Here is a 24,257-nt window from a genome sequence, read left to right on the forward strand (position 1 = left end):
ATTCACATTTTAAAGCACAAGTGCTTAAAGCCATTCTGGCATACGCAAGCAAGACGTCCTTCCATACCACAACACAATAAAGCCAGCGTTACGTGCACTGTGAAGAGAGAAGGGAGTAACAAAAGCAGCAGAGGTACCAGAAGAACAACAAAGCGGTGGTGTCAGGAGTGTTCTGCTGTTCGTTTGCTGTTAATATGATGTGGCCTAGAAGCGTGTTACCTGCGCACCAAATCCTGCCTCTGTGCATCGGGATAACCATGGCTGCAAAGCAACTACACAGCACACAAGCAAGGGGGAGAGACCCGCAGATGCCCCAAACCCAGGATAAACAACGAGAGATGACAGTTCCGTTGAATATTTTAATATCTGCATTGCCTTCATAGCGCAATTAAAGCAATCTTTAAAATTCACTTATTACAAATGTTTGTCAAGTCTATTTTTCCCCAGAAACATTTTTCTTACTTCCTTGCACATACACCCAAACACACTATAAAAACCTCATTCATAACATCAAAGGAAGGGCAATCATCATTCATGTAAACATCTTTCTTAGAGTTATCCATTTTTTAAAAGTCATGAATAAACCTACAGATGTTCAGTAAGGCTCATAGTTCGAGTACAAATGTCATAAAACACCTATCAAGTACTGTATACAAGTTAAATACTCCGGGGTTAACTGTTAACACATGTATAAGCTTACCCCAAGGATTATTCTTTAGCACTTAGTTCTTCAGAACAGAGACACCCAGTAATTATGGGCTAAAGAGTATTAAAATAGCAGAAGGCCCAGCAGAAACTGTTAAGTAATACACAATTTTAGTCTGGATCTTAGCTCAAGAGTTATACTCAGTACAGTTACAGTAGGAAAAAGTCTCCTAGGAGGAAATCTGCAGAAAGGAGGGATGGTTCCATTTGTACAGTATCATGAAGGGACAAGCTGAGAGGTATGTCCTGAAGATGTGACTGGCCTTGCTATTGCAATTATTTATGACAGCCATGTTTAATGCTGCATAAATACTTCCCCAAATAGCAGAAACGACCATTTGTAATTGTAAAGATCATTTGTTACATCTCCCCTTTAAAAAAAAAAATAATCTACTTACTGGTAATCAATTACACTTGCACCTTACAAAAAGACATCCTTTTAAATTTGGTTTAGATCTTACCAGATTTTTTGTTTTTGAATATTCATTCTACCGTGAAAATATTTCATACAAACATCATTTTACATATAAATTATGTTAAAACTTGTGAAGTGGGTCTTCCCACACTCATGATTTTATGGCTTGAACGTTTAATTGCTTAGAATTTTTGTATATATATTTCTCTTGGGGAAGGAAAAATAAAACCAAACCAGTAGTTACAGTAAAACTGATAGAGAAAGAGGGCAGGAGCTTCAATTGCCTGAAGACAGAAGAGCGCCAAGAGGAGGGTCCATTCAACAGATAGTGACCTTAGTGTTCAAAACCTTTGATCTGGGGCAAGTAAACATGCACTCAATCTTGCACCTTTTTTTTTCTTTTTCTTTTAAGAATAAATAAATAAATAAATGAATTCCCTTATAAGACTGCTTAGAAATGCTCTGTCCAAAAATACTACTTCTCGTGTTTCCAATACACAAAGTAAAAGGAACAAGTTCTTCCCTGGGCGCAGGTGAGCATGAAGCCCACTTACACCCACAGGTAAACTGCTCCCACGCCTGCGTTCCTCGCCCAAATGCTCTCAGCATACAACCGTGGGGTGTAAGTGAGGAAGAGGCGTCTAATGCAGCACCTCAGCACATAAGGAGACACTTCAGCAACATTGTTTTCAAAGCAATTGGTTTGTGGTTTGGTTTTTTTGTTGTTTGTGTGGGGTTTTTTTTGTTTGTTTTTTAAAGTGCTTCGAGGCGAAGTCCTCAGGCACCCATAGCTCCAGCAATTCTGCTGTGCCAGAGGAAAACAAAGCAGCAGATAACCAGCTCTGTACAACTCGTTTACCTCATTGCATCGGCAGCATTTTCCAAAAAGACTATCAAATCGAGTGAAAGGATAGAAATCACAGAGGTCTCCGGGACAGAAGTGACACCGTACACTTCCTAGCGCAACTGAAGGGGTGAGCACCGGTTTTGACTAAAGGACAAGGGCAGTCAACTGGGAAGGAAACAGAAGTGGCAATTTCTACCACTTCTCAGTTTCTCATACCAGAGGGGATGCGTTGGCTACTCTGCTCCTCCAGCGCCTGGCAAGAGGGTGAGAAATCCCTGATGGCACTCTTGCTTCCACACCAGCATCGTAATTCAACAGCCCCAGGAAAGAAACTCCAGCCACTGCCAACTGTGTGCAACACTGAAAGCTCTGCACCCGAAAAGGGTGAACTAAGGAGAAGGCCACCGAGTCGCCTCCAGACCATGCAGCCTGGCAAGGTTGAGCAATCGGCCTCCCAAAGGTCTTGAAGCCCACATGAGTCACCCAGGAGCTGCATCCGGGCAAAACCATGCACCATCCTAGCGGGTGTTGTTGCAACTACGGAAGAAGTCAGAAAACTATCACAGCTCTCACTCTGACCACTGAAAAGCCATACCCATGGACTTCCTTTGACTTTTTCAACAGTTAAGACTTACATATATTTACGTAGGTTAACGGTTTTTTTAATCACTAACAAAAAAAAAAAAGAAAAAAAGCCTTTTCAGATTTGTGAAGGAAAACCAGGTATTTTAGTAGATTCCAAAATGTAAAATTATAGCATGAGACTCAACTTGAGACACCTCTCCTAGGCCTAAGCCCTTTTCCCTCTTATCCAGGAGTGACCCAGCAGCAGGTAGCTCTCAGCTGTAACTTCTCATGCTCTTGTCTCCAAGATTAACCGCTTCTCCAGAAAATTAAGCTTCTGTATTCTTGGTGACAAAACACAGTGCTGCCGTAGCAGGAAGATCCATTTAAGATATTAAAAAAACAGAGAGAGAGAGAGAGATAGAAACAATCAGCAGCCTCTAATACAGGCTGATGGAGGCTCCTTCTCACAAAGGAGCTCAGGTAACGAGCCTCCCGTCACAGAGGAGCCATGTGCAGCACTGCAGACCAAGCAGACATTGGGAACTGATCCATACCTGAAAAAAGCAGCAGTTCCAGGTTCTCTTATGCCATTCTTTAGCCACAACAGGTATTCCAAAAGCCAGCTGCTCACCCAGGCTCAGCTGATAGGCATCAGCTCTTCTTCCAGTTTCTGTGCCAACAGGACAGGTCTTTGGCCAGACTCTGAGAAGTGGAGCTTCCTTCCTTATTGCATATTCACCAACAGACAGCTGCGTCCAACAGGCTCAAACGGAGAGCTCAGCAAAATGGCTGCTTCCTCTGCTCCAAATTCAAACCGTGTTTTGGTGTGGGTCTCGTGTTACTCCTGATAAATTGTTCTGCTAAGCTGGTCTCGCTACCTAGTGAGCCCCAGAAGCTGAGCTGCAATACGCTGACCAAGTTAAGGCATTATTTGGAGTTCTGCAACTAACCTGTGGTTGAATCTGTGGTTGCCAACGCACACCTCTCAGAAACCTCTGAAGGACACACTGCGGCCTGAGCCCTTTTGCTACCCAGTGGTAAAAAACATCCCGACCGTCTCCACTCTACCAGACCACAAAGTAAAAGCAAACAAAAAATTGAAAGGCTTGGTCCTGAATCAAGCCAAAGCAGCTTTATAATCACAAGTTTTATAGAAGGTTGGTCACGGAAGAAGGGATTGCTAGGACGACCAGTAGATTTTAACAGAGCAGAGAGAAAAAGGACAGTAGAGCTAACAGAGACAATAGTCACAGCTGTGGCATACTACCAGGCTTACAAGCATACACAAGAGCAAGAGAAGCTTCTTGACTGTTGCCAAATTAACGGCTTTTGAGAACACACAGAGGATACCTCAGTGCCTTTTTATCCCCTACAGTTTCCCTATTCTAGGATGCAGCCTTCAAACCTGATGCACAAAGAGCACCTATCTTGAATTTATCTCAAAAATCAGGCAATATGAAGACTGTAAAATCTATTAAAACGTAAGCAACTCAACACGAAGAGGAGATAGAGGAACTGGAGACTGATCAGGAATGAAGCCAAAGGAGCTCTAGAGATCAGAACATTTTAAGCACAATTCTCTAGTGGGCACAAAGAGGCCAGCAGTCCAAAGCAGGTTGTCAAGACTGTGGAAGGAATTCCCATCCATTCACAGCAGGGTTCAGTCATGTATCTTCCCTCTCCTCTTCCCTGCACTTAAACACAAGCCTCAACTTTGTAAACTTCACGATCCTGGCAGAATAACCCACAAGATGCACCCAACAGCTTCCTACCAGAGAGGCACGCTTTTCTGCAAATGGCTGAAACAGCAATGTTGTAAAATAATGACCCGTGGGCAGGTAGGAAAAGATCAAGACATGCACATTTCTTTCTGAGATTCATGTGCTGAAGCTGTGCTGCCAATCGGCCTTTGACAACTCTCACTCACCTGTGAGGCTTGGTTCTGTTTCTGCACACTCAGCTGAGTCCCTGAGCTGTCACCTCTGCCAGCCACCTGCCCTAGATGAGAAGCGGATCTGTGGCCTGAGTCTCCAGCGCGAGGAGATGGGTGGTGTCAAAGCTCACATTCAGATCACTGCTGGAAGAGTATCAAAAAGCCCTGAGCCTACTCACCCCCCTCTCCAGCACATGCACAGAGTAGCTTTTGTGCAAGCTTAAATGGTGAGGTGCTGGAAAAGGTCTGTTCTCAGTCACAAGGACTAAACAAAGCCCCAAGTCGGAGAGGTTCTTATTAATAATTCCTAACTTTGTCCAGGTACCAAAGCAAGGATTTTCAGACTGCACAAACCAGCAACCTCACCCTTCCACTTGCAGGTACCAACCCAACACATTCTCCATGTCTAGCTCCCCAGACAGCCAGACACCTCCAACCATTCAAGCAACCAACCAACGTGTTGCAATAGAAAGGTAGGTCTGATTTCCAAATTGTTTATGTTACATATATACAAACTTTTAAAACTACAAACATTTCAAGAAAGTGTTGCAAATGCATCTGAGTTTTTCCTAAGCTGCTAAACCCAAAAGAGAGCATCAGAGTCCCAGAAGGGCTCCAGTATCCAGACAGAGATGACACATTATTTCTCTCTTACACAGCATTAGGCAAGACCAGTACAGTACCTGAAAAAAATGCACAACAATTTTCCTACCCCTGAAAAACCCCAGAACACAGCCCTGAAGATGAATATTCACAAGCCCCCACTGTTGGCTGCAAAGCAGCTATGGATTGACGGCTGTTTCTAAATATGAGCGGTGAGTGATGTTTTTACATTCATTGTTTGTCTTTCAAAAACAATCTTTTAGTATCTTTTTTTTTAAAAAAAAACACCTTATTTTGATATCTCATACTATATTAATTTACTGTGTCTTAAACCAGTACTACTAGAAGATGGCTACAAGGCTATATTCTTTGTCAACTGAACACGTACAAAAGATACAGCTCTCCTTAACCAAGTACTACAGCCTGCCCTCAGATACATACACCTCCTTTATGAGAATTCATGCGAGATGCAAGCATCTCATTGCTAGAATTTTTGCCTTGAGAACTGGCCACTTGAACTGGTGAAAAACGCAAACCAACTCACAGACACTAATGCAAGTAATGTGCTTGCCTTCCAGAACATGTACTTCTGAAAGTCCTTCAAAAAGCAAATCTGTTTCTCCTTTCAGAAAATCTTCATGCAAAGAACAGCTTCATTTGCGTGTCATAATCATAAATTAAATAAAATAAGCCAGCCATAAAGGCTAGATAAATATTAGGTTTGGACATGTTGCTATACTATTTAGAGAGCCACAGAGACCAACACACAGCACTCTCACATACACACACAAGCCTTTCCACTAGTTAGAAAGGATTTTCTCCTGCAAAAGAGGATTTGTAGAAAGAACAACGTTCAGACAAGAGGAAAGGGGAGTTAAAACCCAGCCTCCTATATGCTAATAAATAAACTGCTCTATTGCAAGATTCAGATCAAAGGTTTAAAAAGGCAAAATTATGCTACTATTAGAGAATATCAAAATATTACTGTTATCATCACAAGTGGCATATATGCAAAATGCAGTTGCACAATAATGCCTAGGCAGATAGAGAACGACACTAAGTCTGCCGACTAAAAGTGAACGATATACCCATTTTAGTTTTCTGTCTAGTCTTTTGGCATCTTTGCATATGGTGCAAAAGCAGAAGCTACTAAAGAATATCACATCTCGTATAGAATATTAAATAATTTCTCCAGATAAGACTGGTGCAACGCTAGCTAATTTTAAATCTGCTATGAGTAACACAGTCAAACCTAGTTAGTATGCAAGAAACTTATCTCTTAACACAGAATGCAAAGTTATGATGCAACAGCATGAACAATCCCTGGTTGTCCAGTTTTCAGTATAAAGGTAGTGCATAGATCCAAGTTTCTATTTCAGTTTGCTGAACAGAGAAGGAACTCCCATTTCACTTTTGCTGGGCAGCCTGGAAAGCTTTCAGTTCCAGCTGGTACCACTCCGGTGCTTCTGGCCCATTTTGCCCAACTGGGTTGTGATCGTATCCATAAGCCACTGTTAATTCTTCATCCTTCTCCACAGCCCTGATGGTACGGATACACTTGATAGGCCCAAAACGAGGATGAACAAACCTAGACAAAGAGTGAAACACCTTTGCTAAGCTTAGTTGTCAATCCACAGACTCTGTCAGCCCCTTCTACAGTTTCAGAAGTCGCTCACAGTTCAGAGTAGTATCACATAACCTGGTGTCAGATAAGTTGATTGCTTTGAGTCAACCTTATAAATACTTAAATAATAAGGGCCAAAATATTGGTATATTAAAGCAGCTTTGTGTAGCTCTGTTATTGGAAATTTTTTCACCAGTCCTGCAATATTGCTTGTCTGTAATACGTAAATAAAACAAAGTTAATCACTGCCACATGCCTTGGGCTCGCAGAGGTAAACATCTGCATGACAGGAAGACAGTATAGATTATGAGAGACTGGAGAGCATGGAAAATTGATCATCTTCATTTCCTCATTACACACTATCTACTGAACAATAATAACGTACTTTGTGCTTCTTCTCCCAGGGCCTCACAGTAAAGGGAGCTGGCTTATTTAATGAAGGAAAACTATTGTCTACATACACATCTCCACAGGTGTTTGCTTGTACATTGGTATGAAAATATTTATACCCTTAAGCATATGTAAACATTAAAAGTTTCCTAGTGCTCTACACAAACTGCAGAGCAGCAGATTGCTTATTTTTTGAGTGTCAGAAATGCCAGCACATGTGATGGTGCTGATCAAGCATCTGTAGTTCAGCAAACAGAGTGCAGTCCTAGTCAAGCTCGGATTTAGAGCTGTGCTTATGGACTTTAGAATCAAGAGGCAGCTTCCAAAGTTCACAATAAAATTAACAACAGTTGCAGACTTCAAGACACTCCATGGTGTGAAGGCCCGAGAGACATCAAACACCCACAATGCCAGCCACTTTCCAACTGGGCCCAGGTGAGCGGGAATTCCTTCAGTGCCTGGACCTGTCACTCCCAGCCCCACCGGCTGCTCCTCATCCAGCTGCCCAGGAACACCCTGTGAACCCAGACTGCCCAGCTGCAGCTCCCACTCCCAAACATGGGACTCTACTTACGGGTCATAGATGCAGTTAGGAGTGAAAGAATGGTTGGCCTTATGCCCCAGCGAGGCACAGTACTTGGCAGCGTGGTTGTAGGGCTCTGGCACGTCTATGACAGTTTCATCATCCAGGGATATTGTATTTCCATTCAGGGCCCAGTCTCTGCTGTCTACCTAGTTTGCAAGGCAAAAATCCAGTGTGTGTGTGTGTAGGGTTCAACTTTGCCAGCAAACATTCAAATATACGCATCTAAAGCTTTTTCTGTAAGCCATTAAAAAAGAAACAAACCACCACTGTTTTTTTTATATATATGTATACATAGGTGAACATGCACTTTCTTTCAATTAAACTCCATCACATTAAGTGTTAAGGGTGGAAAGGGTGCTGCATAAAATCCTACTATAAGATGTTGATTTCAGAAGGAGCAATGAAAATTCAGACTGACTTTTTTCTCTCCTTTACCTCCTGGTGTGTAATTCGCACTCCATTGTAAAAGGACATAACCGTACTGGCTTCTGCTGCTATTTTTGAAAATAATCCTTCTCCAGCACTGGAAATGAGAGAGACGTCAACATACACCCTACAAGGGGAAAACCACATGGAATTAGTCATTGGCTACAGTTTTCAAGAAGTATTATCACAACACTACTGGCAGGAAGACTAATACTTCAATATAATAATAAAACTAATAATAATAATGATGACTCAACACCTCCAAATGCAACTCCTTCTTCCCCTCTTCCATACATTCTCTTAATTTTGGTAAAATGGAGATTTTGTGGGCAGTGGGGGCTGACTTTACCTATTAGTTCGAAATTATTTACTCTTTTTAAGTGCCAATCTATCATTACTCCTCAATGGTGGCTTCAACTCAGGAACACCCTCAATAACATACCAGAATCCCAGAGGCCCCCACTACACTGAGGTTGCTGGTGTGTACATGCACAGATGAGCAAAAGTTTTCAAGGTGAAGCTTAGATCCTCAAGCACTTGACGCAAATTAATGCCAGCATTTTACTAGTCAGTTATTTCAGAGTATCAGAAAAGGATATAATCGAATATAATAATATAATCGAAGTATCTACAGAGATAGACAGTTTAGCTTCTTCGCCTAGATAAAAAGTGTAATTGTGGAATAGCCATGGAAGAGGTTACCACTGACTGACTACAATGAGACAATTGCTGAGGAATGCGTTTTGAGATTACAGGGTTGTCGCATTAATGATTTACTCTTGCCACTTTGCTGCATTTGTAGGGAGGGGAGAAAACTTCATACAATGCATGCCATCCAGCAAGACACCCCGAATACAGCACACCGCAACCTGAACCTACTTACACATATAGAAAATAGGGAATAGCGTACTTTTTTGCTCAGAATGTCATAGATGTGAACTATTACTAGAGTCCAGGACTTGACTGAACATGTCTTTGAAATGCTATGAAATTATCCCAGTTTAATCTCTTGAAAAGTATAGCTGTGTTCTATCCTGTGTTCTATCTGTGAGTGCAATTTTATTGCGTGAATTGGAAAGAAATTCAAGTCAATCACTGACTGATGTGCAGCAATAGGTTCCATTTCACAAACCCTTACGTGTCTTTTTTTTTTTAATTTTACATGAGAAAAGGTTTGCAAAATTAGGCCCTAGAAATGTAACAGCAAAGAAATACGGACAATATTGCAAGAGGGGAGAAAAAAAAAGCCTACCTCTCTGACTCGTAAGGATCAGGAAGAAGCGCATTTGTAGAAATGCAGGATGAAGTAGACTTGTCAAAGCTGTACACTGGGCCTAAAGAAACAGAAATCAACAAAGGAGATAAACTAACTGGCAGTACCGAAAGCACACAACCCTTAATCAAGACATGCATAAATTAAATTTTAATGACTGCAAGAAATAAACGTTACGCTTCCAAAAAAGGGTATTGAACAGAACTGCACCTGTAAGAGGTCTTCAGTGAGACACTGTTTCTTGATTATTTTTTCCCCTCAACATACTGGAGCAGCAGTATTATCACAAAAGGGTGATATATATGTTCTTCAATCTACTAACTTTCAAAGGACTGGACAGCCTTTCAAAACTGATCCTTCCAGAGTCTCAAAATTAAAAAGTAAAATGTAAAAGGATATATTCAATAACACATTAATTACAAAAAATATTTCAAATATAAAATGTTTTCTAGTCCAAATCCTGAAGAGACTTCAGCCAGAAGGTAATGTTCAGTAATCACAAAGTACACTAGCGACGGTCATTTGTTTCCTGCCATTAATAAGCAACTCAGTGGTACAGCTCTAATTATATCCTTACATTCTTCTCCAATCAACTTCCAGAGCACTATCTGGGAGTTAGGTTAAGATGCAGGTGGAAATAAGATGGGGGGAAAAAAACCCAAGGCAGAATATTACGAAGTTCGATGAAAGGCCATTGCCCCTGGTGTCCAAGATCTGTCCTAGCTGAAGGCAGCTTCCTCCAGAATGTAACTAAATTCTATTTATAAAGCACAACTGTCCCCTCTCAGAAGATAACGTTTAAATTTTGATTTGCTACTGCAACTGAGAGATTTGAAAAATAAAAACTCACATGCATTTGCTTCTCAACACCTTTTCACTGAGTTTTACGTTCTTATTTCATATCCAGTGAAACAATCTTTGCTGGCAAAACAGTGCATGTGTTAGCATAGTCCCTGTTTATTACTCGGGGCCCTATCCACAGCTTAACCCACTCACCTCCAAAACATCGCATACGCCTCAGAGCGACAAGGTCACTCCAGAACTATAGGCCCAAGCCACCACTGCCCTGGAGAAGGAGTACTGGCTACACAGCTTGAAGGCACCACTCCGACCCCAACCATTTCACAGCCACTTCCTACCAGCAGGACTTGATAGACTGGAGGGTGCTGGTGAGTCACACCATTACACAACAACCCAATCTAGCTCACTAATCGCAATCCCCGTGTCCCTTCAGCCCTGTAACACAGATGCCAGAATATTCATGGTGCTAACATTCACTTGCACAAATGCCACGGACAGAGCTACAACCAAACCACAGCCTCCCTCTCCTCTTTGAGTTATTTTACTAACAAAACACAGCCTGTAACCGTGCCAGCATTAATACAGTTAAGCAGGTTTTGCTGCTGGCACAGATGGTAACGGTGTGCACGAGGAGCAGGACAGAGCCCGTGAGCGTGCAAGAGAAGGGTTATGAAATGCAGTTCAGCAGCATCACCGCACGGGTCACTTCCCGTTTGTTCCCAGAGGAAAGGGATCACTCCACGTGCCTTTCTGTCCAACTACAATTTAAAAGGGCTTCTCACTAACAGACTTCTTATCTCATCCCAGCCAGACTTTTAGAGTCTCTAACGAGGAACATTCTGGAAGCCAAGCTGTTTGCAGTGAAGTGCTGGTAGCAAGAATACAAGTTTCTGTGTTAGCTGAACTTACTGCCTGGTACTACTTCAAACTGAGGTTTCCCATCCTCTACAGATGTCAGAGTCGCCAATTTTGCTTCTATCATTTCTCCATCTATGAACCTTCCAGAATATGCAGTCTTTCCATCAGGGTACACGTAGGCTATTTTCTCTCCAGTCATTTCCCCTTCTTCATTCACCTCTCCCACAAGGCTGCCTCCATCCTGAAAGCATGAGCAAGAAAGAAGGCAGAGCATTTACTATATTCTACTATCTTCATTACATGAAAAAGGTTCTCCCCAACTTTTTAAAGCAGCAGTCTAAGCTACAGTAAGTTCAGATGCAAGATCGTGAAAATGAGTGGGAAACAGACACATGAGGAAGCTGGGTGAAGTCATTCCAGCCAGGATAAAACCGATAAAAGAAACGAACAGAGTTTTTTACATTGTTCCAAATCAGCAATACCCAAGGTCTTTCCTTACATGTGACACAAATACAGCATTTCAACTGGCAACATTTTTACGTCAACAATCCATGAACTAAGGCCCAAAGCCACAAACAAATTTTGTGTTTTCTTAGTATGAAGCTGTGCTTCATAGGAAAGAGGAAAGAAAAAAAAATTAAAATGCTGCCTTGCTTACTGCTAATTCATGGTACATCAAAAGATTTGAGTCAATCAAAAAAAAAAAAATTATTTGCTGGACGACTGGAGTTTCTCTGTCCCAGCATCACCCCACAGTGTCAGGTGGCACTTGATGAGAACAATTGTTTGCTGAAAGCCATCATCAGCAACACTTTTCCTCTCTCAGATATACACATTTTAGCCCTGGGCTTTGCTATCTGTGATCTTCCTGCCACTCCGGTTAGGTCTATTTACAGAACTGCAGAATTCTGCAGAGATGCATAGATTAGCACAGGTCTAACAACTTAGGGTGTATATTTCAAAAAGGACAGCTTCAAATAATGCTCTGGAGCAAAAACAGCAGGTGTGATGTGGAAACAAGACTGGTTTAGATCAAGATCACTGTGCACAGACTCTATTTCATAGTGGCAACATTTTGCTCAATTCCAAGGATGAAAGAGCCTCAAACACAGCATAGTAAGGAACAGTGAACCTTAAGTTTGGGTAAAAATGTGTGCACATAGCATCATGCACAGAACCATGCATATACAATTGCTTCCATGGCAAAGGTAGTTTTGAAACACCTTGCATCCTTTAGTCTGGTGAGATGATAATGATAAACAACCTCTAAATATCCACATTTCCAGAGGTACAGCAACACTTTGTCAGCTGGAAGATGAAACAGGAGACATATGACCTGAAGGGTCAGCTGTGTGTATTTTATACAGTACAGTAAAACTGCTACTTGTTTGGCAGCATACACCAAACATTTGTTGATTCTAACACGTGCCTAATAGCAATAGTGAAAACCAGTAAATAAAATGAACAATCAATGGCGAGCATTTGAAATGAATCTGCAAATGGAGTATGGGCAATAGGTAGCACAGAAATAGATTTGGTTTTGACCAGCAGCTTAATCACATGCAGTTGTTTCCCCCTCCTCGGCACAAGGCAGAGATTGAAAGGGTCAACTCCGGAGTGCTGTATAAGGCTGAATAGGAATTAAAATTGCAACGCCTTGCACAGCTCCTGTGCTCCTTGCCTGCCGTCAGCACTACAAAGTGGCAAAACCACCCACCCAGCCTTCCCCAGGAGATACATAAATGCACTCTGAAGGGGCTGGATTCCCTGTAGGATGAAAACAGTGGAGGCAGCTCGCAGCCTTGCTGAATCCTGTCTATTGGGCAAACATTCAACAATGAAGAGCTTTTACTGTTATGTTGGATTATCCAAAATCAGAATGCACAGATCTTCCACTCAAATTTTTGTGTGCTGACTTTTGGATAGCTGGGTCACGGTGGGTATTTGTTTCAGCTGGAGGGAAGAGAATGATACATAATGGTGCTAATCTGCAGTAAAGAGAGCAGGTGATCAGGCTTACCGGGTAATAAATCCAACAAACTCCATGTCGAATGTTGTCTTTATACTGCCCTTTGAATATCAGCCGCCCATCACTGTCATACTCCTGGGCTGGTCCATTCAGCTCTCCATCCACATACGTGCCATGAAGGACCACTCCATCCTCATACGTGTAGATTCCCTGGCCTTGTAGGGCATCATCGACATAGTACCCTTCCAGGGTGCTGGTGAAGAGAGAAAGAAAGCAGCAGTGGAAGACTATTCACGTAAGAGGTGAACCTGAACCTTGACACAGGGCGCAGCACAACCCTGCTCCTCTGCTCGTCATCCTACATATTACTAGCACAGAGAGGCTGAGGGGAAACCTTCAAGAGCCAGGTCCTAGGAGGAGGTAACTGTTGACACCTGGTTTGCTATGGCCAGGCACCCTACAGCCCTCCCCAAAACGCACACCGCTGCAACAATTGCAGCTTTTCTTCTTTTTCTCAGTGGTCTCTCTCCAAGGGCCCAGGCTGCCGCGTGGCAGAGCTGTGCACAGGCGGACTGGAAGGTACGCTGTATGGCTCGGCAGCGGCTGCCAGGGCTCCCTCACTGAGACAGCACTTCCAGCGCCTACGCTCCCTGCCAGGCATCGCTATCCCCCATGTCCAAAACTCTGATCCGTTTGCTAGTTTCATTTTTTTTTTTTCCAAATTCAAAATCTGAGGGGGACAAGGGGAACAGGACTCGGAAGGTACACCTGACTTCTCTGGAAAGCCAAGATGAAAACCAGAAACTTGTCTCTACAGACCTCCAAAGGCAGAAAACAACTTACACCGTCCTTGCACCAGGGTGCGCTGCATGGACGCAGCATCATTCATCTAAATTACATTGCTGAATTTTTTTTTTTTGCAGGCTGGGATAGCAAATTACAGCAGCGAATGGATGCTCATGGTCAATGATGAAATTATTGCTCAAGCAGGCATCTCGCGTTAGGATTTTCTGCCTCCTACATTTGGATCTTTACTGACATCCCTCTGGTGAGATGAAACTGAACTGCTATACAGATGGACCACAACAGGGCAGAAACTGCAACCTGCTACCTGTTCAGTATTAGTTCTCTAGTGATGCACCCAGCAGCAGTCTGTACCAGATTTGCTAAAAGCACTGTATTTCATGTATTTCTATTAAAATGGAACACAGCCTGTCAAACAGAACTCGTGCTGCCTGGATTTGAACAAAGAAACATGTCACTTCAGTTTTGTCTCGCAAACCCTTTAGCAGGGGCACAGTATCTTGCAATCTGCTTTGCTTTCTTAAAAAAAGCCTGCTGAGAGAAACTACAAAGATGAAAGCATAACTGTAAAAGAGGATCTACTCAGGGTAGAACTAGCATAAGGAATTACAAACTGTTCAGCTTTTACCCCAGCATATTTAGCCAACAGCCAGTTGCAGTACACATACTTCCACTGCATAATTCTTCCAATGCAGACATCTAAGGTATAAGCCCAAACAGTGTCTGGGAGCACGTGACTCTACATGTTTTACAAAACTTTACGAAAAAGATTTTCAAGAGTTGCCCACGGAATGTTTTCTTAAAATTGACTTTCTGGTTTCTAAAGCTTCACTCTCTGTTTTTACATAACTTTGGCAAGCTGGCTGAGGTTTCCACAGGAAAATACACTACAGTAAAAGCCTCAAGGCAAACCAGATGCAGAGCAGGAAGGGGCAGGAAAGCTGTTTTACTTTTCAGTCGGATGAATTTCCTGATCCAGGTTACTACAGAGCTGCACAGACAGCTATGGGCATCACAGCACAGGGAAGGAGCAGAGCAGATACGGGAACCACCAGAGATCTGTGCACTTACTTGACTATAAATGACACCGCTTTCTTCTCTAGTTTATCACAGATCAACAGATTTGAATTTCTGGCAACACACACAGAGGCTGCACATAGGATTACTGTTTAAAAGATGCAGCCACCCCCGGTTTATGTAATGAAACGGACCCAAAAAACCTTTCTTGTTACCTTTAATGGTATTAGTCAAAGTTAACAAGTTGCTGAATGACAACAGTGCTTCAGCACTGAAAAAAACCAACCTTTTCTTTTACCGTAACTCAAATTTCAAGGTTTTCTTTCTTTGTATCAAGCTCCAAACCATGCCCAAAAGATCCATCTCTTTCAACGCTTATATCATCTAAGGAAATCAAAAGGAAGATACCTAAAAAAAGAACTCCGCATCTTTCAACCTTGCCTAAAAAGTCAGGTTCTCTGAAACTTTCACACTTTTCAGTTTTTGAGTTATTTCCACCCCACTTCCCCCCTTTTCTCTCTCTCTTTTTAAGCTCTCAAAGTATGATGCCGGCAGCAGGTGCCTGCACAGTACTTGCAACCAAGACCTGACCAGCACAACGAGGAACAAATAGCTTCTGTGTCTTGCACAAACAAAATCTTGTTAATACAAACCCTGAGCTAGCCTATATTTCTCCAGTTTCCTTCTCAGATTATCGTGTTTGTGGTAATGTAAAGTTTTACTAAAGTCAAGACTGATCAGATGTATGTACTCTGTTCCCATTACCCACCAGGCCTACAGGGGATCTAGGATATCCACTACCTAATATCACACTAAACTGGTGAGAAGAGTTGGGATGGGGAGGGGTAGATACACGTACTGCAATATCCTTCCAGGTACTAATTTCCATTGATAGACCCTAACCCATTGATCCCTAACTCCCTGATCTCCAACCTTTCCCTCTTATGGGAACATTGAAAACTTTTTCTTAAAAGTAATGCTGTTCTCTGCTGTGTTTTGGGCGATGTCAGTTTACGAGAGTTTCTAGTTAAGGAAGATGGCAGCTGCAGCTCAGTGCCAAACACTGCTCTCATGCTCACAATTATTGCGCAAAGTGTTTTGTAAAGTGCACTCCAGCAAGCATTAGCACCAATGAAAGCTCAACTACACGATCCAAAAAAGGGAGTATGCCAGAGGTGAAACTTCTCTCTCTGAAAAAGTATGTTGGGTTTTGTTGCATTTTTGAAGGGGCAGGAAAAACAACTGATATTTCATTCCCGGTTTCCACTCCCTTAAATAATCAACAGGAAGAAGGCAGCTATTCCAGTAAAGGGGAAAGTTTTCACCAAGGCAAACAAAGCAGCCAACCCTATTTCCCAACACTGAAAAAATGGAAACACTTATGCTGCTGCCAGTCTGACAGGGCTCAACCACTCCCAAAAAACAAGACCTACAGCAGTTCAGCTGTCAGCCTTTACCAGCAACCTGCAAGGGAAACAGATCCAGGAATGCTGGAACCAGCTAACTTACTGCACTGAAGCACACAATACTGGAAGGGGAGAAACGCTGCGACGAATTTTGGAGATTTGTTTCTCTTCTTCGTAAACACTCTGCCTTGCCCATGGCACAGTTAATGGAAACATCATGTCCTGTTTTATGCCAGGTCATTCTTCCTGCAACACATTGTAAGACCTGAACCATCCGCTTCAGAGAGCGACTTACTTTTGCTGCCTGGGTGCAGACAGGTCTGCCACTGCTCAATTAAGGCTGTTTTAGTTAAATGAAAATAATCTTTCTTAGGGCAGTTTATAAAACCATTCCATTTCCTGAAACCACATCACAGGCTATTTTTGTATATTTTCGTTCTGCTAGTTCCCAAAGTCATACAGTAGCCAACTGCTCCATTTTTTTTAAGGGTTACAAAAATTATATTAAAAAAAAAGGAAAAAAGAAAAGTAAAAGGAGAGCTGGCAACACTGAAGCAGTACAGAACAGGTTCAGCAGCACTCTGAATCTTCTCACAGAGCACCGCCTGTACCATGGATTACTTGGAGGAGCAGCCCTACCAACAAAATAGCGGGTCAGTTTCTTTTGACTGTACAATCAGCAACTGCTCTGCTGAGATCAACAACAAGCACAGAAGCATTATGTACATGTGTCCACAGAGACACTGTCTGCCAACTTAAAAAAAAGAACGCTATTTTAGAGAGGTCAGTTGCTGGGCAGTACTGATTTTCAGTTACTCACAGAAGATTTAATACACCCATTACGAACAACAGTGGGGATTTTTCTTCATCCAAGTCTGGAGGCCTGATCAGTTTCTGCATAACTGAATAAATGTATTATCTTTCTCATTGAAAAAAACCCACAATCCCCAATACGAAGCAATTGCAAAGGCAAGTACAGACAAGGAGCTGACTCACTGAGGCAGCACAATACCTCTGCTCCTGCTCAGAAGTTAGCTGAGCAGGAGGAGAGCAGACCCGGCACGACTGTCGGTTTAACAGTTGCTATTCATAGTGCCACCAACAGCTGCAAAACCATGAAGAATCGTGTCATTTTATACATCTGCTGCTCCTTTGCAGGAAGTTCTGAGCAACTGCAGAGAGAAATGCTGCAGTTGGGGGAAGATGTGTTCATAACGAAGACCTGAGAGGAAAACACACACACAGGCACAGACTAGCCCAATTTCACTGTCACAATTCCCAGTGAAGGGAGGGTAAATTATAGGGGCTTTTCTGAAAATAAATCAGGCCACAGGCAACTTGAAGAGGATTAGGTAGAGCTGGGAACAAACCCGTATTTATCTCAGTCCTTTAACCACTAAACAATTTCCAAGACCAAGCAGAGGGTAAGCATCTCTATCAAGGCCCTACATCTGCGCGTGAGGTCTGGCACAGGGCACTCCTGGTCCAGCTGCGGTCTCTGTATAAGGCTGTAAGACAAAGAAAGAATTCCACCTGCAGTTATGGACTTGAACTTCGCAGTCCAAGTCATTGTCAGCGTGATTTCCAATAGCTCTGAGACCTCCCAGTTCTTACAGTCTCTAATTAGTTCATAACTTTATAGCGCTAAAAGAGCTCACACTGCTGCATTCTCCCACCAGGAAACAACTCCAGGCATCATGCTACAGACAAAGCCCCCAAGCCCACAAAGGTATGGCTACAGCAGTAGCAAAGAAAACCTCCCAGCTACTGTTTTTAATGAGAAAGTTTATCCAGAAACTCAGCAGCATACAATCAATGTAGGTTAGTTTTCTATCACTGCAAGCAGGAGGTAGAATACCGAATGAAAATCGAAGTGTCAGTGGCCTACCTTCCATCAAAAAAGAAGAACTTGCCGCGGCCATTCTTTTCTCCGTGCACAAAGTTTCCCTCAAATCTGTCTGTTGATGAATAGGTGACTGTACAGAATCCATGTGGCAATCCATCATCATCTAGATGCCCTGAAACAAAACCCAGATGAAGAACAAAAGAACACATTGAATGTCATATAAATTGCAAACCTGTTCTGACTATGCTGACACTTGAAACGCAGTAGGCTCCCCAGCACAAAACAATAATCCACATCAAAACATTTCTGTTAGGAACAGGGGTCAGAGATTCATTACAACTGAAGCCTGTATTTGTGTAACACACTTTGCTCAAAATAAAAAATGAAAAGGGTCAGGATAAAAGAAAAGGGATGAGACAGGAGAGAGAAGAATAAGCAAAAAGACATGTTTCTGAAAGAATCAAGGTTCACACTATTCTAACTTGTGTTAATACACATCTTCAAAAATATAATAATTCTTTATCTAATATACGTATTTCCTGGTGAGAACAAAATAGATTTATACTTCAATCCACTGCATAAGAAAAGGTTTGGGTTTTCTTTTAATAAATACATATCTTACAACAATGTGGGTGTGCCACCTCATCACCTATCCACAGGAATTTAAAGAAATGAAAGTATGTAATATCTATAATACTATGCCCTTGTAATATGTCAGTCAACTTGCTGTTTCATATTTTAAATGCTGCTCTCCGGTGCCTTTCTGATGTGTTCGCATTACATGCCCCCATCCCCTTCCCTTTCCTAGCCGTGTCAGTTTTTCCCATTACAGCTGTCACACACGGGGAAAGCGGAGGGGCAACACATACGGATCTTCATCTGCACGGGTCTGTATTTTACAGAACACAACTGGCCAACTCTGATTAAGTTAAAGCATGATAAGGCCCCTATTGCATCTCTATCTGCCTCTTTAAAGCCAAAAGAAAATGGAACAAGAGTGTTTTAAGCAATTGTTACTGTCTAGTTTACCTGTGTGAGCTTGAAGCTCTTTGCACTGCGCTAGCAAAACATCGCTCTGACTGCAGAATGAAGATGTTCAAGCTCAGCAGAGCTGCTTTCAGCACAATGATACACCAGGCGCGGGTGTAACAGGCGCCCATCGTGACATTTTATAAGGTATACATTTTGCACGAAAAGTGATGAATAAATAAAAGCTAGTGTATATTTATGTTCTTCCACGTTTCTAAATAAACACTGACCTCTGATCCTCCAAGCCTCTTGGTGAGGCATACAAAGCCTATTAGAGATGACAGACAGCACGTGCACCCACTTCTACTAGCTTTGGGATGAGCTCTTCACTGACCAAATTCGCCCTAAACCAAAAACGTTCAGCACACATATGGAAAAGCAGAAACACTCCAGTGGGGGGGGGGAGTAATTACAGCCGAGGCTGATGCAGACAGTGGGAGACACTTCAGCGTTACCAAACCTCAAGTCCTGCACCTGGAGAGAAAACAAGCTGTGCAGACAGCAGTGGGAAAAGCCACCTACCCACGTGGCTTCAGAAGTTCATGTATTCATGCCCCAATTGCAACAGATCCACAGGGTTCTGCAGGGACAAGGGTACCCTGAGGGCACACGCATACACACATCTTCTTAAATCAGCCTTAAGCTTCCTTGGGATGCTTCACAGCCTCTCAGGGACATCACAGACAGGGCATGGTAAGGATGCGGGCAGCATCTGGTTAAGAAACCCTCTCCTACGAGGCAGAAGACCAAGCCTTTTAATATCAGAATGACTGATGGAAGAATGCCATACTGCACAGGATACTTTGTTAGGATATATTTCCAAACTTTTCTCTATCCCAAAATAAATTTCATATAAATCAAAAAAGGATAGAAAAAAGAAAGGATAGAAATAAAAATATGAGAGACAGACAAAGATAGATGAAGGAAAAAAAGAACTAACTGATTGTTCCTCAAAGTAAACAAGGCACCTAGAAAGCAAGTGTACAGGAGAAACTAGTGGTGAGATACCTAAGCTCATCCAAGAGCCAAGGTTCCCTCCTTCAACCTTCCCATATGTGCTCCCCAAAGCTCCTCTCACACCTGCTCTGGCACTTGCCAACCACCCTCTGCAAGCGGTGCAAGTCACTAAGTTGGCAGAAGATTCTTCCCTTCGTTGTTCTGCTGCTGGTTCGGGAGGATGACCCTGCACCCCACTGCCACAGCATAGCTGGGCGGCTGGGCGCCCACCTGCCCCTCTCGGGGGTAGCGACCCACCTTGCTTCCAGTTCAGCCACTGCACAGAAGATCACTGCGCTCTTAAGTTCTCAGTCCAAGCTAGACTGAAAACAGTTAAGAGTTTAAAAAAGTTAATAAAACCGATCAGGCACTGCTTACTGTCTAAGCCGAGATAAGCAACAGAGTAAAAAGAGAGAGAAAAACGAGGGGGAGGGCAGGGAGGGTAGCTACATCACTAAAGGCTTTTAGTAACTTCAAAGAGGAACCCTTTAAAACAGCAAGGGCAGCATGCTGCTCTTTCCAAACAGAACTTTTTTTCCTCCCATTCAGTCAGAGCCCCCTTTTTGCAGAAGGAAAAAAATTCAGCAGTTATGTCAATGTAACAGAAAGGTCAGTGAAATTACTGACATGGAAACCTCTTTTAGAACAAAAACAACTACGTCAACATTTATTATTTTAATTAAAGGCTTCAGTTCTATCAGCGTGGGAGGGGTATACTGGTGTAAGTTGACAAACCCTAAACAACACAGCACGAGTTTTCCCCTCACTATCAGAGCAAAACTTCTATAAAATACGCGAGTTAAAATAAATATACTGACAGTGTTGGTACATTATACTATTTAAATAAATAAATCAATAAATAAAACCCCAAAGAACACAAAACTTGCAACTTTGTTCTCTGTGACTATTCAGTTTTGTCAAGATTTTGCTGGAATGCAAAGCCCAGCACAAAAGCTGCCATGCTTATACACAGCACGCATGTCAGGACTTTTGCACAGTAGGATACAGACTATCCCAGAGATTTAAATGGTCAGCTTTGATGCAATGGCCTCTATACAGAGTCTTAATCTCAGCCACAGTACAAAGAATCCAATTCTTCTAATGGGCTAGAGATTTCCCCCTACTGATTTAAAAATAAAAATAAATAAAAAAATCCCCCACCCCAACAAAACAAGAGACATTCAGTCTCTCTAAGTCAATAGATGGGGAAAAAAGCAACTTCAAGTTTAATTACATAGATGCAACTTTTCCTATATGGCTGAGGCCTTAGGCTCTAATTCTGTTTCAAATGAAGTCAATGGAAAAAAAATCCTTATTTCAGTGGGAGCAGAGCATTCCACTTCCCTTTCTCACCTCTCTCCTCCATTTCTGAAAACAAATCCAAAATGTTTAAACACATTTTAAAAATATTGTATGACCTCACTTTTGTTACTTCTTTAAAGGTCTCTCAATAACTCCTCTTAAGCTCTGACCATGAACTTTTAAAGAAAAGGAATTACACTGATAGGGGCTAGCTCATAACACAGTATGATGGGGGCCCCTTAGCAAAACCACCGATGCATACAAACCAAAGAGAAAAGCCCTTTACTGGCAGTATTACTACTACAGTGTGCATCCTCAATAACAGATTCTGGCCACAAAGATGCTAGACAGATGTTCTAGAAATGACAATAAACCACCCCCACCCCCCGAGATGTGCTGATTTCTGTCATATTTCTAACTTCCTCTGGGTAACAACTGCAAATCACCCAGCCATCCTATTCACCCCCAAACAGCATCCTGCTTCTGTGTCACTCACAAAAACACATGCTTTCATACACACTGCTGCACAGCACAGGCTTTAAAAACTTGTTTCCTTCGCTGACAGCAACACTAAGCAAATGCACAATGTGGCTGAAGGCTTCACCTGTGATATGAGGATCAAAATTACCGACTCTTTGCAAAAAAAAAATTGTAATCCCTTGATCTGAGGAGCAGGAAGGGAAGGAAGAGGAAAAGACCCATCTATTCGGGCACAGCGTTTGAACAACCTCACCCTGCCCTCACAACCATGTTCTACACAACAAAGCTTCTCTTCGGCTCTGTTGCCACATACTTAGACAATAAATCCAGATCCTAGCAGCAGCCGCTTAGCTTGCATCTGTTGTTAGCCTAAGCTGCGGTGCCCGTCAGTCTTCTTTGGAGACATGTGCTTTGAGGCCCAACCCTCCTGCCACAAGGCACCAGCAGCGCTGCACGGTGAGAATTACCGGCATCATCGTCACAGGCCAGCTCCTGACTTGGCATGCTGAAAATCCCAACAGCGGAAAATCCAGGATTGCTCTGTCTGGCAGGACCGTGGTCCCTGTGAGGAACCTTTGGGGAGCTGGTGTTTCCACGTACAGCCGGCACGCTCTGCTCGAGGGCTGCCCGAGGGCTACCAACCCACCCCGAGGGCTACCAACCTGCGCTCCCGGGTGCCTCGCAGGATGACAACTGCCTACTGTTGAGCTGCAGCGCAGCGTGCCAAGGTTTCCATGTGCAGTGCCTTCCAGAGGCAGGCGCCTCTGCTTTAAAACTCTTACAGGGTTGGGTTCTGCACTCCCAACGGCACGAAGGGAGCGTGCATCGCCTACGAGATGGGCCTTCCCGCTCCGGTATGGGGTCCCACCCCGCTGCCCGCGTACACGACCACGGTTACCTCCCCGGTTGCTTTCTCTCCCCCCTTCCCACCGGCCCGGAGGTACCCGCAGGCTCCGGGCGCGGCTGCCCCTCGCTGCCAGAGCGCAAACGGGTGCAGCTGCCACTCCCGGGAAGCCGGGTGAGCTCCGCCTGGACGGCATCCTCCATCCCGAGCCGTGTCCCGGCGCCAGGGGACGCGGCCGCCCAGGACACCGGCGGGCGGCGCTGCCCGGGCCCGGAGGGGCGGCGGCCGCCCCGGGGACAGCGCCGGGCAGCGGCCGCCCCGACAGCCGCGACGACACCGGGCGGCAAGCGCGGGCCGAGCACCCCGCCTGCACGGGGAGGGGGGGCACAGCGGCGACAGCAAGACGCGGATATATTTTTTAATTTTTTTTTTTTCACATCGAGAGCAGAGCAAACGTCACCGCCAGGCTCCGGGGCCGCAGCCTCACGGCCGGGCCGGCACTGCGGCGGGCGGCAGCCCAGCCCGGCACGCCGAGCAGCAGGGGGCTGGGGCCGGCGGCGGACGGCCCCCGGCCTGAGGCCAGCGCCGCAGCCCCGCACCGGCGCCCGCAGCCCCCGCACCGGTCACACACCGCCACGTGCGCGGCGGCGGCCCGGCGGCGCGGCCGTTGCATAAGCCCGCTGATGTCATGCGCTGCCGCCGGCCCCGGCCGCCCCTCCCGACCCGCCGCCGGCGGCCCGCGCCCCCCCTCGCCGCCCTCGCCCGGCGCCCCCGGGACTGCCTCGCCTCCTCCCCTGCCGCCTGCCGGGGCCGGCTGCCCCCGCCCCGGGGCCGGTACCTTCCACGGTCTCCTCCAGCGTCTCCTCGTCGCTGTCCATGGCGGCGGCGGCGGCGGGCGGGGCGCAGCCGCTGTAACCCTGGCGGGGGCGCGCGCGCCGCCCCGCCCCTCCCCGCCCCTGAGGGAGGAGTCGCCCCACAGCCCCCGCCCCCACCGCCGGACAGGGCGGGGCAAGGGCGGGGCCGAGGCGCGCGGTGGGCGCGGGGCTGTCAAGGTGGAGACACCCCCCCCAGACACAGGCGCGCACACGCACCCGCCCCACGGCGGAACGGCTGGCGGCGGCGGGGGGGGTGATGTCCGCCAGTCACCCAAGTCACCTGCGGCGGGAGCGGCGCCGGGGAGCGCGGGTCCGGGTCCCCGCACACGCGTGGGGGCCGCGCGCGGAGATCGTTACTTTCCCGCCGAAGAACGTCCCGCCAGCGCGGCACGAGGCGGCGCGGGCGGCGGGAACAGCCCGGCGCGAGGCCCCCGGGGCGCTCACCTTGTGAGGGGCCGGCGCGGGGCAGGCACATCGCCCCCCCCCCCCCCCCCCCCCCCAGCAACCCCCCCCGCCTGCGGCTCCGTGCGTTGAGGGGTCCGACTGCCGCCACACGGGGGGCCTGGGCCTCGGGTGTGCGGGGGGCCAAGCAGCGGGTGCGATCTGTGGGCTCTTGCCCGGGGGACGCGCGGACGGTGCTCTGTCCCCTCAGGCCTCGGCA

The 24,257-nt window shown here is 45.1% G+C and overlaps 1 protein-coding gene across 3 annotated transcripts; it reads right to left on the reverse strand.

The window, feature by feature from the left end:
• Nucleotides 1-349: 349 nt before the first annotated feature.
• On the reverse strand, nucleotides 350-23,671 carry SETD7 (SET domain containing 7, histone lysine methyltransferase). Of its 3 annotated transcripts, XM_040578641.1 has the most exons (8): nucleotides 23,560-23,671; nucleotides 18,113-18,242; nucleotides 13,049-13,250; nucleotides 11,080-11,269; nucleotides 9,349-9,430; nucleotides 8,106-8,223; nucleotides 7,659-7,816; nucleotides 350-6,658 (listed from the first exon to the last, which is right to left on the reverse strand). In XM_040578641.1, exons 1-8 carry the CDS (start codon nucleotides 23,597-23,599, stop codon nucleotides 6,478-6,480), a joined length of 1,101 nt encoding a protein of 366 aa, XP_040434575.1. In that variant the 5' UTR covers nucleotides 23,600-23,671; the 3' UTR covers nucleotides 350-6,477. The 3 variants fall into 3 exon arrangements, 2 of the variants coding, with proteins under 2 accessions (XP_040434575.1, XP_040434689.1); XR_005825430.1 differs by lacking the exons at nucleotides 350-6,658; nucleotides 9,349-9,430 and having other exon boundaries at nucleotides 7,702-7,816; nucleotides 23,560-23,668; XM_040578755.1 differs by lacking the exons at nucleotides 350-6,658; nucleotides 7,659-7,816; nucleotides 9,349-9,430 and having other exon boundaries at nucleotides 7,932-8,223; nucleotides 23,560-23,668.
• Nucleotides 23,672-24,257: the final 586 nt, after the last annotated feature.

This window comes from Falco naumanni, chromosome 1 (assembly GCF_017639655.2).
Source record: "Falco naumanni isolate bFalNau1 chromosome 1, bFalNau1.pat, whole genome shotgun sequence".
In the NCBI taxonomy this organism is placed as follows: Eukaryota; Metazoa; Chordata; class Aves; order Falconiformes; family Falconidae; genus Falco; species Falco naumanni.

Coding starts and splice junctions, on each gene's coding strand:
- SETD7 (XM_040578641.1), bottom strand. CDS start 23,599: ATGGACAGCGACGAGGAGACGCTGGAGGAGACCGTGGAAG. Junction 7,817..8,105: donor TGCGAATTACACACCAGGAG/GTAAAGGAGAGA, acceptor CTTGCAAACTAG/GTAGACAGCAGAGACTGGGC. Junction 6,659..7,658: donor CCTAACTGCATCTATGACCC/GTAAGTAGAGTC, acceptor CTCTTTGTCTAG/GTTTGTTCATCCTCGTTTTG.